The sequence below is a fragment of the Podarcis filfolensis genome (genome assembly GCF_964270895.1).
Source record: "Podarcis filfolensis genome assembly, chromosome: 14".
In the NCBI taxonomy this organism is placed as follows: Eukaryota; Metazoa; Chordata; class Lepidosauria; order Squamata; family Lacertidae; genus Podarcis; species Podarcis filfolensis.
In genome coordinates, this window is record NC_139616.1 from 29,540,829 (window position 1) to 29,556,632 (window position 15,804).

The 15,804-nt window shown below is 44.3% G+C and overlaps 1 protein-coding gene and 1 long non-coding RNA gene across 2 annotated transcripts in view; one reads left to right on the forward strand and one right to left on the reverse strand.

The window, feature by feature from the left end:
* The first annotated feature begins 334 nt into the window (after window positions 1–334).
* LOC310748832 lies at window positions 335–4,399 on the forward strand. Its single transcript, XR_014541374.1, has 5 exons — window positions 335–491; window positions 762–821; window positions 1,332–1,529; window positions 2,227–4,351; window positions 4,385–4,399. It is a non-coding gene; the product is annotated as an uncharacterized lncRNA (long non-coding RNA).
* Window positions 4,400–6,646: 2,247 nt separating this feature from the next.
* Window positions 6,647–15,804, reverse strand: part of RAB26 (RAB26, member RAS oncogene family) — a 109,959-nt gene continuing 100,801 nt past the window's right edge. Inside the window, exons 6-9 of the mRNA XM_083584773.1 lie at window positions 11,254–11,319; window positions 9,969–10,025; window positions 9,123–9,199; window positions 6,647–8,887 (exon numbers count right to left, since the gene is read on the reverse strand). Of these exons, the coding sequence (XP_083440899.1) occupies window positions 8,785–8,887; window positions 9,123–9,199; window positions 9,969–10,025; window positions 11,254–11,319 (303 nt within the window). The 3' untranslated portion in view covers window positions 6,647–8,784. The remainder of the gene's footprint in view (window positions 8,888–9,122; window positions 9,200–9,968; window positions 10,026–11,253; window positions 11,320–15,804) is intronic.

Genomic DNA, 15,804 nt, shown 5'->3' on the forward strand with positions numbered 1-15,804 from the left:
CAAGGCATCTGGTTGGCCAGTCTCAGAACGGGATGCTGGACCCCCTTTGACCAGGTCCAGCCCCTGGGCTCCTTGTTAAGGCCTCCTCTTTTACCTTTCCAGGTGTGTTTGCTGCCACTGAATGATATGAACCCAGTAGATAGGGAGGAGCCTAAACTGTGATTTTGGAAAATCTGTGTGGGTAATCTGTTAGGCCCATCAGACAGCAGCCGATGATGAGCTCTTAATTTTCTGACACCTCGTATGAAAACTGGTTGCAGTTTACTGATTACGAGCACGAGCTGAGGCTTAAAAGCTGGTTTCAGAGAGGCACCTTCCTTTCAAGCTAGAACCTTGTTCCTGTCTATTTAGAAAACAAAATGTATTATTGGCACTTTATTCATTCTTATTATTATTTTAATTTTCTTCAGGAAGCACATGGGAGAAGAGAAGAGACTATGTTGGTATCAGAAGTGATCTAGCAGGACACTGGGTTGTGCCAGGCCTTTGTGGTGAGTTTTTAACCTACATCCAAGAAAATTTACCAGACACACTTTTCGTTGTGCACTTTACGCATAAGTAGACCTAGAGGGTGCTCCTTGGATGAATAGCCCCAAATTTTAGCCTGTTACTAGTTAGTTTTCCTTTTGAAAAAGAAAAAAATCACCTGCGACATAAAATGTCCCAGAAATACATCGAGTTTTGCCATTGAGATGCATTTACTACCCCAGCCAATGTTAGTGGATTGAGATAACTGTATTATTCCATTGTTTTTCTCATAGGAAAATGGCCAGCAAACAGAATATGTGGAGTGCCAATAGGTTGGTACAAACCTAATTCAGGTGTGTTGAATTTTTCAACTTTCAAATTCAAAAAATGAGGGGTGCTAAAAGTTGCAACATGACTTGGGAATTCAAAAAATATTTTGGTTGAATTAATATAATTTAGTTTTGCTTGCTAAATAAGTACAGTCATACCTCGGGTTAAATGTGCTTCAGGTTGAGCGTTTTCAGGTTACGCTCTGCGGCGACCCGGAAGTAACAGAAAGCATTACTTCTGGGTTCTGCTGCATGCACAGACGCTGAAAATGACGGATCCCGTTCACATCGAGGTACCACTGTACATACAAACATTTTTAACATTTGTGTGGAATTCAACGTAATTTTAAATTTCTTATTTTTAAAAAATGTGTAAAATTGCATAAACATTTAAATAATTGTCAAGTACTTGCAGTTATATATTGATTCTATTTTTTATTTATATACTATACATATTTTTATATAGAATTGTATATTACAGTTAAACACATATAATTCACTAATGTGCTGTAGCTGTATTTGCTTCTTTCACAGATTGAAGAATCTTCATCATTGTGTTAAAAATTACTTGTCTGTCAGTGCTGCTACTACTACCGTCTTAACCAGTGGGAATTGACCAATGGATTCTAACCAGAGAACAAGTCTTGGGACATCCGCGCACGTGAGCGATCTAATTGGAACTGGCAGAGAATTGTTGCCCTCTGAACTCCCAACTCTGCGAGACGTTATGAGGTATGGGCTGCTGCTAAGAGAACAAATTGGTGAGGGGGGCTGGGCGATGTATCAATACAGTGGTGCCTTGGTTTACAAACTTAATCCATTCCAGAAGTCCGTTCTTAAACCAAGGTGTGCTTTCCCATAGCAGCGGGGGACTCAATTTACAAATGGAACACACTCAACAGGAAGTGAAACATGTTCTTATTCCAAGGTAAAGTTCACAAACCAAAACACCTACTTCCGGGTTTGCAGCGTTCTTAATCCAAGTTGTTCATAAACTAATCCAAGTTGTTCCCCCGTTGCCATGGGAAAGCATGCCTTGGTTTAAGAACCAATCTGGAACGGATTAAGTTCGTAAACCAAGGTACCACTGTGTATAGTTCAAAACCGGTTCTGAAGTCCACACTATTATAGCATTTTCATAGTATGTGATGTGGCAATAAATCATGATGTGTGTGTGCTATGCAAAAATCATGATTTTAGAAAAACCGTGAAGCCAGTGCTTTTTTTATTCCTGCGCAGTGCAGGCTCAGCTCTCCACTGCCATCTACTACTTTCTAAAATTTTAAAGTTGCCCCCAAGACTATATAGGACATTAATATCTTCTCCAGAAATCTTTAATTGTTTAGTTGAAGAATGCTATCATTGAGTTGCTTTTCATATATCGTATATATCAAAATTAGATTTTTCTTTTTCTTTAATGTTTTCCCAGATTATATGTAACTCATCATCGCCGTTCTTTGAATTGTCCTGAATACCACCATTTGGTAGCCAAGCCCAAAACCAAAAGTGCCGTTTGGGTGCATTTTGGCTTGCCTGCTGATGAAAGTGACCGTGTGGTGGTTGATAATATCGCCATTTGTAAGATATGTTTGAATTCGGTATCTGCGAAAGGCGGAAACACCTCAAATCTAAGTAGCCACCTCAAGTTTCACCACCCACTGAAATTTAGGGAGTTGGCTTGTCCATCAAGAGACATTTCCGTCGATTCGTGTAATGAAGCTGATGATCCTCCACTTGCAACAACAGTTAGTGCTGCTGAGCCTGCAGTAACGGTTGCAGAAAATCCTAAAAAACGGCTGAAAACAACATTGGATGTTCAGCCGCTCAATTCGAAGGCACCAAAATCTTGTACTCAGGCCATCATAGAGTATGTGGCTACATGCATGCAGTCTTACGACACAGTGGACCACCCAAAATTTATCCAGATGGTTAACACTCTAAACCCAAGATATAAGTTGCCCAGCAGAAAATACTTTGCAACCAAAGGAGTTCCAAAACTGTACAATGACACCGTGGAGAAAATGAAGAGAGAAGTAAGCCGGATAAAGGATACTGAGCTGGTCATCACTACTGATTGCTGGACATCAGTGGCAGGCACTCAATTTTTGGCAGTGACTGTACATTTCATATCAGATGAGTGGAAGTTGACTAATGCTTTCTTGGGCTGTAAACATATTTTGAAGGACCACAACTCAGATAATCTTTGTGAAATGCTCACAGACACATTATCGGAATGGGGCATAGATGTAAAGAATATATTTTGCAGTACTACTGATAACGGTACAAATATTGTAAAAGTAGTTAGGCAGCTGGGTTTAGAGCATGTTTCCTGCTTTGCCCACAATATAACTGTTGGGGTTAACCGAGCTTTAAACTTGACACAGCTGAAAAAGGCAGTTACAAGATTGAAAAACCTGCAGAATAGCATTAGCCATAGTTGGAAAATGAGAAGAGACTTTGCCAGATCTCAAGAGATACTTCAGATGGAGAAAGTTAGCTTGCCAAGTGCTTGTCCCACAATATGGTGGAGCACATTTAAGCTCTGCCAAACGTTTCTTGAAAACAAAAGTGCATTAAGTGAGATGTTTCTGGGTTACCCCTCCAAAAACCATTTGATGTTGGAAGAGTGTGATATCTCTGCTATACAAGACTTTGTGTCTGCAACTACTGTGTTAGAGGACATCACCACGACTCTGAGCGGAAGCAATGATATCACTGCTTCATCTGTTCTGCCGCTTTATAGACAAATTAAGAAAAGTCTCCAGCCTGATGAGGGAGACAGTATGCTGCTGCAGGATATTAAACATGAAATTTTGGGTGCACTGTCAGAAAAGTATGAAAGTGCACCTATGACAACCACTTTAGGTCTAGCTTCGCTGTGTGACCCAAGGTTTCGCCTGCGGTTCTTGGAGGCTCCTGAGGCTGTCAGGCAGGAGGCCATAAAGAAGATGGCAGACTTGCATGGGAGTCTGTGTGCTGCTTCTACGGAGCCCAGTACTCCGCCTCCTCAGCCAAAAAAAGGGTTGGCGAAAATTTTTGATTTAGAGGAGGAAGAGGAGGACCTGGCAGAAGATGGATTAGCACCGTTGTCTGAATTGAAAGCAGAAAAAGAGCTAAGAAGCTATATGGCTATGCCAAGAGTGGACTTTGATGAATGCCCTCTGATGTGGTGGAAGGCACATGAGGCATCCTTCCCAATGTTGAAGGTGCTTGCAAAGAGGTTTCTGGCTATCCCAGGAACAAGTGTGCCGTGTGAAAGTGTTTTCAGCACAGCTGGCAGTGCTCTTCAAAGACAAAGGGCATCTCTATTGCCAGAGAATGCTGAAATGCAGATTTTCCTGGCCAAAAATGTAAATTTTGTTTAATACATTTTCCTTCTGTAATTTTTTATCTGTTCTTTCTAGTGTTGCCTGGCTTAGAAAAGAAATGCAAGTTTTTCTGGCAAGATTTTGTAACTTTTGTTTAATAAAATGTTCTGTAAAATAAATTTTTGACATCTAATTGCAAGTGTAAAAAATTTCTTTGCTCTGGATTCGGCTGCCCTGCAGATGCTGGTTGCAAATAGGAAGCACCCTAAGGAAATGAAGATCTGTGTGAAGGAACTTGCTTTCATTAGTGTTCAGAGACTGGTTCTGTTGGAATGCATCACGTGGGCTTGCCAGATCTGCCTGAGCATAACAGACAAGTCAAAAAGCAGAAGTGCCAAAAACAAACCCCTGTGTTGCAATGAGAACCAGTCACAGAAATATAGACCCAACACGTAGACTAATAACTGTTAGAGCATATATAATAGAATAAGGAGATCATTCAAAAGGTAGAAATAAAGCAGAACATTAAGCCATGTGTTCAAGATAGGCATCAAAGGTCAGTCACAATGGTTATTCAAAACTTTCAACAGAAAACGTCTAAAAAGTAAAGTTTTCACAATAGTTTTTCAAAAGTTTCAACGGAAGATGTCCCAAAAGTCTCAAGGGGTGTTTCCGGAATGATACTACTGTTTCATAATAGTCTTCATCAGCCAATATTTTTCACAAGAATATGTAAGTAAGATTCACGCTATGGATCAGTGCTCACTATACTGGCTGATGAAGACTATTAAGAAACAGTATCAGTTCTTGAGACTTTTGGGACGTCTTCCATTGAAACTTTTGAAAAACTATTGAGAAAACTTTACTTTTTAGACTTTTGAGACGTCTTCTGTTGAAACCTTTGAATAACCATTGTGAGACTGACCTTTGACACCTATCTTGATTAAAAAGCAGAAGTGGGCAGAAGATGAGAAGAAAGCAGCTTGCTGAATCATAGAATCATAGTGTTAGACGGGACCTCCGTGGTCATCTAGTCCAACTCCCTGCAATGCAGGTGGCCTTTATGCTGATCAAACCCACAACCTTTGCGTTATCAGCACCATGCTCTAAACTCTGCCCTCCAGATGTTTTGAGACTACAATTCCCATCTTCCCCGACCACTGGTTCTGTTAGCTAGGGATGATGGGAGTTGTAGTCCCAAAACATCTGGTGGGCCGAGTTTGCCTATGCCTGCTCTGACCAAATAAGCTAATGCTTTATTATTACAAGGTAATGTATGCTTAGGACACATTTTATCAGAAAGGCTGTGCTTTTATAATATCTGACATTTTCAGAAGGTAAACTTAAAATCTTTTGGTTTTCCAAGGGCTTTTTAATCAAACGTATGTTTAGCAAGCTAAATGTTGTCCAGTCACAAAAATAAGAGCAGATTTGAATTTCTCTCATGCCAAAATATATATATAAGAGCCCTTGGTGAAGAAGTTTGCAACAATATACTTTTTTCCAATTAATAATAGCTTATTAAAGAAACAGATTGTGTTTGCGCAATGTGCAGGGGGAAAGGTATACTGCACAGAAAACTTCTGCCTCTGAATAGAGTTTCTGGCTCTGGATGTTTGGGGATTATCAAATCCTTCATCTCACACCACAGACACCAACTTATCTGAGCTTCTCACACTGTCATTTGATAAGGGAGGGCAGGTAGTTGTAGCCCAATGGTATAGTATTTGCTTGAATGCGAAAGGCCCCACATTCAGTCATGATTCCAGGTTGGGCTGAGTGTCCCCCCTGTTGGAACTCCTGGAGACCTGTTTCGGGGGGTGGGGGGGAGTGAAATTTGTTTCCTTGGCTGTTGTTGCCATTATGCAATATGCCTATTTGCCAACAGGAAAAATAACACACTGATTTATGCTAAGTGGCAGTTAAATGTCTGAGGCTTCTACTGATTCTTCTCTTCCACTCCCCCTCACCCCAGTTTGAATGATGGATGGTGAGAATGGTGTTTGGCACAAGATTCTCTGCAGATCGCCAGCTGAAAATCAGGGTGCAGGCAACAGATCTCTTGGGTTGTAGTTTAGGCGGGGACGGAATCTCAGAAATTCTCACGCTGGGCAGGTTTTAAATAAACTGCCACGTATGGTGATGGAGCGCAGCACTCTTAAATTGGTTGGTGACATTATTACTAGTTTAATGAAATACCTGCCATTCACCCAAAGGTCCCATGGGAGGGTCACAAAAATACAAATGACAATGATGAGAATAGGCTGGATCCTAAGAATATAAATCTCGAATGTCAAAATGCCATGGTAAAGAGGTGCATCTTCACAGGATGAAAGCATTACTTGAGTGTAGGTGTCAGGTGTCACCTGGAAGCTGCACATGCCACACATTAGGTTCCTTCAGTGGTGCAACTACCAGGACTTACACCCACAAAGGTCTTTTAGAAAGGAAGCATTCTTTCAGATCAGCAAAACGGAAAATGCAAGTTCTTGTAGGGAGAGTTTTGGCTTTCCTTTCCTAAGGCTTTTGAGACCGGAAAACGACGTTTTAAAAAAGTCTTTTATTAGGAATATTGAGGTGGGGTGAGATAGAGAGAGAGAGAAAGCTATAAACAAGAGGCAGCATTTTCTTACTACATTAATAACACTGTTTGGGAACTGGACAGGCCTCTCTTGCTAGGTGGCAGTAACAGCCAGTCTATGTAGGAGGCAGACCCAAGTCCCTGCAAAGAGGCAGCGTTTTTGAGTCCATGCTTCTCTTGCAAAGTGGAGGCCGCAGAAGCCAAGCTGCAGGATTCTGCAAAGGGAGTGTTTGGATCGAGAGCCAGCAGCAGGCTTTCCTATGGTACAGGATTGAAAAAAAATGAAACTGCCCCAATTCACATACTATGTGGCTGGTTTCCTCTGCGATGCAGTGACCCTTGAAGCTTTTAGGAGAGCTGTGAGCATGCAAACCGGCTCTGAGGCAAGGTGGTCTTCCTTAGGAAACTTGTAGTAGCTCGGAAACAATAAGGAGGGGAAAGGAATCCAGCCTAGGGCCTTTGTTTCTGAATAAACCCTTTAAGTAAAAGAAAATGAGCAGCATACACACACAAAACTCCCACAGTACCAAAGAAAGCATGATAACTTAGTATTTATAAATAAATATACATATATATAGCACTTTGAGTGTACAAAGCACTTCATATACATTCTCAATTATCCTTACAACGGTAATGTAAGGTGTTGGGTTATTCCTGTACTGTCAAGGGCTGGTGCTGTGCCAAAGATCTGGGGCTAGTTTGTGAGATTTTGCTTATGGCTATTGAGTCAGGGACTTTTCACCTTGTGCTTCCGGCCACGAAGCTACACTACCTCCCTTTTCTTGACGCCAACGGGAGGTGGAAGCTGGGGAGAGCTGCAGGCAGAAGCGGGCAAGGTGGTTTCTCAGCAGCTTCCCTTGCAACAAAGAACAGCAAAGCCCCCTTCCTGGAGACCCCACAAACCCCCATGGGCATCGCACTTGCCTGCTCCTATGGGGGGGAAGCAAAGCGCTGCATTTTCAAACCCCTGCCATAAAAAGAAAGCCAGGCAGCTCCACCATCAAAGTAGCTGAAAGGGCAAGCGTTTTTTTGTACACGACGTTGCAGCTGTTTGAAAAAGACCCTCTTGTATCCAAGAGCAACCATGAGAGACACAGCAAGGGAGTTAAACAGTACCAAGTGGTGGGAGACAAATTGCACTTTAAAAATAGTTACTTCAAAGATACAAAACCAGTTAGCTTTGTGTAATAACCTACCTCCACAAAAAGAAGCCAAAGTGTTTGCGCTCAGGAATGAGCCAGTCGGACTCCCAGCGGTCAAGTGACCCAAGAAGAAAACATTGGATTTTTTTCCTTCCTCCCTACAGGCTATCCACATGTTGCAGACAGCAGCAATTTCCCCTCCCTTTCTCGGATGTTAAGAACAGCGCAGGATTTAGGGAGGTGTGAGCAGTTCCCCTACACGGGGTGTGCAGAGCCAAGGGAGCGCAAAATAATAATGGTAATAAAACTTATTTATAAGGGTACCTACTCAGAATTAAGAGGTGCCAAATTCTGTCCCTGCTCTGGGTGCTATATTACATATGCAGGGTACGTATTGCAGCGTCAGTGGAGTTTGAAAAATAATAATAAAGGACTTATAAGGGTTGGAAGTACCAGGCCTGGGTACTTGCTGAAGCTGCAACAATAACATGGAGCACAATTCCAAAAAGGTTGCCGCCAACAGGGAAAAGCTTAACATCAAGGGGGGTACAGAATGCCATCCCCTAGGAAAACGTCCTACGTGCGCACCTCCAAAATGCACAGGAGTTGCATGTCCATTCACACAAACCACACACCCTGTTCGTTTTAGTGGTGCCTGTGCTTGAAGGCTGCCAAAGATACTTCACTCGCTGCCACAATTCCCGTTGATTATCAACTACCTTCTTCCCTGACAGATCTATTATTTTTAGCCTCTTAGCTGTGTCTGGCTTCCTGGAAAGAAGCCACCCAGGCCCTCCTCCGCCTCCCGCACTCCCACATGTCCAATTTCACCTGGACAAACACACAGACACGAAGAAGGAATCATGTAGTGGCATAGACAGATGCAGCAGGGGACGTGGGACGCTGGTTGCGAGTCTTTGTACAAAGGGCAGAACCTCAAATGGGCCAGGCGGGTTCTAGGACCCGCAGCAGCCGGCGCCTTTCACCTCCTTCTTGACGTAGTCGTGGAGTTTAAAGCGAGGCTCGTTGGGCAGCTTCATAGATCTGTGCTTCAGCTCCCTGGAAACAAAATGCAAGCAGTTTGATCAATCTGGTTCCCTAGTCTCTTATCACAGCCCTGCAACAAGGCGTTTCTCCTGCTTACCTGTCTCAGGTAAGGACCAGTTTGCCACCAGTGTGGCACCATCACAAATGGTTCTTTTTGAGACACGGCCCCCTTGGTCCCATAAACTCACCCCCAGTGCCACGTCCCCTGAGAAAGTTAAAGATGGAAAGTCAAAAAGAAGCAACTTACTTGGCAATAGCTGTGAACGCTAAGTCGACATTCAAACCACTCTTGGCACTGGTCTCCATGAAGGGCACTCCGTATTCCTACAAAAATGAAGATGGTATTCAGTGTTTGCCTGTTCCCTAAAATTCAGGATTTGTGGTTTTGTTTGGGGGGGGGGGGACTCGGCTCCCTTTCTGTTAAAAAAGTATATATATTTTATTGTCGGGAGGGCTGGAACAGATATACACCCAATGCCTGGGCCAAAAATACACCTATACCTGTAATGAATAATGTGGCCATTTCTAATCCAGATCATTATGTGTGTGAATTTTTAAATCGCATCTTACATTTAGCCACTGCCTCGGGGGGGGGGGGGGGTCGACAGCAAACAAAGAAAGAAACTGTGTGGTGAGTTCTCCCACCATTTTTTCCAGAAAAAAACCTACATTCCATTTCTTTTAGAAGGAAATCTAGCTCAACGTTCCCCAACAAGGTGCTCTCTGCATGTTTTGGACTATGACTCCTGTCAGCCAGGAATTTTAGTCCAAAACAGCCTGAGGACACCGATTTTGTGTGAGGGCACTGATTTTGTAAGGACTTGATATTTTAGTATGTCAGCACCTACACTTTGGAATCCCCTGCCTGTTGATATCAGGCCTTCGCTGAACTCCTTTTATCCTGATATCAACTCCTGATATCAACAGGCAGACAATTATTTTCACAACAACTTTGCAAACATTCTGGTTTAGCTAAGCCTCCCCAGATGTTTGCAAAGTTGATGTGAAAATAATAATTAACAAGGTTGCAGAAATTAGGCTCTCTTGAAGCAGAATTTCAGCTTGTTTTAGTGAGGGCAGGTGGTTCCCGTACCTTGGCTAATTTCTCCCCATCTTCTCGTTTCACCACTCGCTCCTGGGTCGAGTCCACCTAGGGGTGGCAAAAAAACAAAAACCAGCATAAGAGAATAAGAAGAGCCTGGCTGGATCAGGCCAAGGGCCCACCTAGTCTTCCATCCTGCTCTCACAGTGGCCTCCTAGATGCCCCAAAGGGAAACCCAGAAGCAGGACCCAAGCACAAGAGCCCTCTTCCCTCCTGTGGTTTCCAGCAACTGGTCTTCAGAAGCATTGCTGCCTTCCACTGTGGAGGGATATCATAGCCATTGTGGTTAGTGGCCATCAATGGCCCTCCATGAAATGGTCCAATCTTCCAACGCCATCCACATTGGTGGCTGTCACTCTTTCCAGCAGAATTGTGTTCTTTGACTATGTATCTGCAGTGATGCCTAGTGTTCATTGGGACTGGTGGGGCAGAAAGCAAGGAATCACAACAGTGGCTGGAGCCACAGTCAGTGTGTGATGGCCTGGGAATCCAATTCAGATGCTGATCCGGAGGAATCCCAGCCTGCACAGGAGTCCCCGCCTCCAGGGCCGGCTGAACTGGGGCAGGGCCTTGATTCTGAAGCGCCTGCACCTGTGCCGGATCCTCAGGAGCAGGCACCAGGTGAAGCCACTCTGGCTCCGGGGGTGGTTGAGGACTCAGTGCCTACAGGTGAGTCTCCCCCTGGGTCCAGTAACCCTTCAGCCACTCCTGAACTGCAGAGGCTCAGGGCAGAGAGGCGAAGGGAACTGGTTTCTCCCAGGAGGAGTGCTTGCCTTAAGGCCAGGAGAGGCAGGTCTCTTGGGGGCCGGGGCCGCCCCTGGCCTTAGAGAAAATAAAGGCCAGTCAGCCCGGTCCCAGGTTGCGGGAGCAACGTCGTTAAAGAGCTGTTTCGGCCAGCATCCAGTCCTGTTCTTCCAGTATTCCTGTCCTTGCCCGGCTCCTCGCTTTGAACCCCGCTTCGCCCGTGGAGGACTGTCTGCCGTCCCTCGACTCAGGTCCTGGACCTCGCCCCACGGTAACCTCCCCCTGGGACCGGCACACAGTGACAGATACAGTCACCTGCTGTCTGGTTGTAAGAAAGATGGCGGACAGGTAAGAGGGCAGTGGCCTCCACTGCCTAGCTGGTTGCTGCTGCTGCCCCCATCCGTGTGCATGGGCAGGGTTAGCCCTGAGACACCTGCCTCCGCATCCACACCCTCTTCATCCCAGCAAACGGCTTCCATTGCCGCAGAGCACCTGGCTCTGTATTGTTCTGCCAGGAACTAGCCTGGTTTACCTTGTTTCCCAGCAACATCAGGACCACGTCTTGCTTTGCGTATTCATGGATTTCTGTCAGCCAAGCCTGGCAAAGCAAAGGAAAAACAACAAGGTCAGAGGAGCTAAAGCTAGAAACCAAGGAGAATAGCCAGCTGCTGTGGAGACCTCAAGCCTCCTCTGGAAGCAGCTGGCTGGGGCCGATGGAGAGATGTAGTTCAAAACAGCCAGGCTGAAATGCTGCTCTCAGAGAGGCTAATTCAACATAGTAGAGTGGTTGGGGGTCAAGTTAAAAAAGACAAGTTGGAGACAACTTGGTTTATGTTTATTACTTTTATGCCAACAAGTCAACTTCCTCAATAAAACTTCCAGTGATGCACATACACTGTGGAGAGATTTAATTGTTTTAAGAGTATTATAACACAATGTACATTTGTAATTGCCTCACATAAATGACAGACGGTACTTTTTATTCCGTTTGGGTTTGGGTTAAACACAGTTGTCCTGTGCTTATTGAAAATCAAATATATTAGAACCCGAATTGATAGATTCCAGTTATAAGAAACAAGGCCGGATTTAGGTTTGATGAAGCCCTAAGCTACTGAAGGTAATATATGTCCAGCTGTCCTTTGTCAACAACAAATTGTCACTGTTTTTTGTGTTGAATATATGCTATATGGTAATTTATGGACCTAATAGGTATCTAAAGCCATTTGCACATAATAAAATAATAATTTTTAAAAATCTTATATTTTGGAAATGTACATCCATTTTTTTGTTTTAATTTTTTGGGGGCCCCCAAGAGAGTGGGGCTCTAAGCTATCGCTTGTTTAGTTTATACCGTACGTAAATCCAGCACTGATAAGGAGATTCTACCTAAGCATTAGGAAGAACTCTCTGGCAGTAAGAGTTGTGGACATAGGAATGGACCATCTCAGAAGGTGGTGGACTCTCCTTTGTTGAGCTTTTTAAATAGACGTTGGATGGCTATATGCCAGTGAATCTTTAGCTGTGATTGCTGCAGTGCAAGAGGTTGGACTAGATGACCCTTGAGGTCTCTTCCAATGCTACAATTTTAGGAACTAGGAGCTGCTTTGTCATCTCAGATACTTCCCCAGATGCCATTTCCTAAAACTTCTTCAGAAAGTCACAGCCCCACCACAGGTGGAGGAAGGTCCCAGCTCTACTACAGCCCCTCCAGCAAAGGCGTGAAATGCCTTTAAGGATTATGATGTAACTTTAGAGGGGTCTGGTGCCAGCGAAACGAGACTTTTAAATGCCGCTACCTGAATTTCAGTCAGTGAAGCTAGACCACTTCTGATCTGATGCCACAAAAACATCATAACAACATTCAACACCTGAGGAAGCCATTCCCGATCTAAGTAAAACTTGCGGCCCCATAATGAGACTCAGAATCTAAATGGACCCTTTTCTTTCTGGGGAGGGAGCTGTGTGGGCTGCACATGTATTATAATGTCATGAGCCATTAGCCAAACCATTTCTCCAGCTCCTGGCTTCAGAGGCTGGAATTAATGTTTTGCTCCCATGCAACTTGGCAGTGGCAGAGGGAGGAAGCAAATGACAAAAAAGAGAAAAGAACAGTTAATGCCTCTCCTCCAGTACTCTTCTGGGTTCACTTGCTTTACATCCAGGCCTGCAGCTCCTCCTCCTCCTCTTTTTCTTCTTCTTCCTATTTGTGTCCAGCATGCCAGCCTCCTCTCAGGGCAGAAACAGCATGGCATGTTGAAACGAGACTGCCAGGCCTGGCCCTTTAAGAAAAACATTTCATGCCCCTCTTTCTTCAAGCATGGCACAGCTCTGTCTGAACCTCTGCCTGTCTGTCTGTCTGTCTGTCTGTCTGTAAGGAGCGTTGGGAGCTGGGGCAGACCAGCCTGTGCAGAACATGAGTTGCATACTTGAGGATCCCACACTTCAAACTGTTGGTGAGCCACAAGCACAGAGGAGAGCCCAAGGCAAGCCACCAATATTAGCCCTACTCAGAGTAGAACCACTGAAATCAATGGGGATGGCTAACTTAGCTCCATTTATTTCAGTGCGTCTCCTCCACATAGAACTTTGTCGGATACAACCCTCAGCCTCCAATTTTTAAGCTATAACAAGAGGCCTATCATACAGGGTTGTTATGAGGATCTGCTGAGCACTTCGAACACTTAGGAAAAGAGCTCTGCAAATGTCACAGAATTGTAGAGTTGGAAGAGATCCCAAGGATTATCTCGTCCAACCCCTGCAATGCAGGAATCACGGCTAAAGAACCCCTAACAGGTGTCCACCCAACCTCTGTTGAAAAACCTCCAGTGAAGGAGAGATAACCCCCTTTGAGGAATTCCATTCCACTGTTGAACTACTTTTACCATCAGAAAACCATCTTCCTAAGGTTAAGTCGGAATCTCCTTTCTTGTAACTTGAATTCATTGGTTCGGGTCCTACCCTCCAGGGCAGGAGAAAACAAGCTTGATCCATCTTCCATGTGACAGCCCCAGAGATATTTGAAGACAGCTCTTATATCACCTCTCAGTTTTCTTTTAACCAGGCTAAACATCCCCAGCTCCTTCAACCGTTCCTCATAAGGCTTGGTCCCTTTATCCTCTCTGACACCCTCCTCTGCACACCTCAGAATCATAGAATTGTAGAGGATATTGGCACGAAGGGTTATCTAGCCCAACCCCCCTGTGGTGCAGGAATCTCAGCTAAAGCATCCATGACAGGAGCCACCCAGCTTGTCAATATCCTTCTTCAACTGTGGTGCCCTTGCAATGTCCAGACTGGACAACATTCTGCTCACACAAGGTCTGATCCCCTCAGTGGAATCAACGAACATAGGTAACATAAGAATCACAGACCACGCCCCAGTAGAAGTTACCCTTGGAATAGGAGAGGGAACACAAACCACCCCATCATGGTCCTTCAGTCCCATCCTAACCACAAATAAACAAATTAGAGAGAGTCTCACAAAAACTCTCCAGAACTACTTCAAGGAAAATGATGTAGACAATATAACAACCCCCCTCCTATGGGACGCAATGAAACCGGTCACCAGAGGAGCTTGCATAAAAGAGAAAACATCCCTTTAAAAAAAACCCACCTCAAAAGTGAGCAAAATAGAACAAGACATCACAGCTCTCACATCGCACTACAAACAAACAGGATCTAAAAAACTACTTAAACTTCTAGAACAAAAGAGAGAAGGAGACTAGGCTCCCTAGAAATCAGCTGTGGTGCCCTTGGTCTTTGGTCTCGGTGCGATGTGAGGTTGTTTCCCCACTGCCTCTCAGCTCCTGACACACATGCACCCTCCCCAGAACAAGAGTGGGGGGACTTATCCTGCCACCTGCCTTGCCAGCCTGACACCGTGCCACAACATAGTAGTAAAAGAAAACCCGCAAACTTATTAGTATGGATGGCCAGTGGCAAGCTTGATGCTTCATCCAGACAGCCGTTCCAGCAGGGCGAGAACTCGTTTGGCAGTTCCCACCAGCCCTTTTTAAAAATTCGGAACAGATTTAATCAGGGGGAGTCCGGCCGAATTCTTGACAGGGTGTCTGATGGAGCGGCAGGGGGCTGTTGGAAGCTGAGAGGACCACACCGGCTCACCTCACAGAGCTGCTGCTTCATCACTCAAATCCCCCCTCCACCCAGGACAGATAATAACTGGTTTTATTCCACATTAAATCCGTCTAGCATAGAGACAAGCAACAGGGCGGAGGTCTATGGCCAAGCCCAGCCCCCCCCCCCAAAGCATCATCTGGTCCAAGGACCCCCTTCCTCTCCATGCAAAATATCGTTCATTTTTATACATTATTACATTTACCTCTCACCTTTCCTCTAAGGAACTCAAGGTGATATAAATGGTTCTCTCACACACCCTTATTTTTTAAAGACATGTGGATAGTTCAGGTGGTTAGAGTGTGGTGCTGATAATGCCAAAGTTGCAGGTTTGATCCCCATATGGGACAGCTGCATATTCCTCAGGGTCCCTTCCAACTCTACAATTCTATTTCATGAAATGGTTCTCACACAAACCCTCCCTTTAAAAAAAAAAAAAAAAAGGCATTGGGTGTTTATTGGTATTTTTTAAAACCCATCTTTCAATAATAGTAATTGCATTGCTTTCAAACCTTTTTTTGTTTGCTATTTTTAACTGCATGATTTCAAATTGCCTTGAGATTTCTACGACTTCTCTGAAAGGCGTTTCATCATTTAACACAACGCTGAGAACAATTCAGAGGTGGCTGCTGAAAATGTTTCCATTCTGCCAAGCCTATGCAAGCAATCAAGAACAGATCCCTCCACAACGGTTAATTGACATCTGTTTCTTTACTTTTTAATGTTTTTATTGTTGTAAACCACTTTAGTTTCCTTTTTTATGATATACACACACACACACACACACACACAGAGAGAGAGAGAGAGAGAGAGAGAGAGACTTCTTATAAAACAAATAATAGAAATATTCTGGACAAACATCCAAAACAACTGTGAGGTTGTTTAAGCTGAGCTGCAGTGCCTGGTCCAAGGTCACCCAGTGAGCTTCATGCCCAAGGGGGTATTTGAA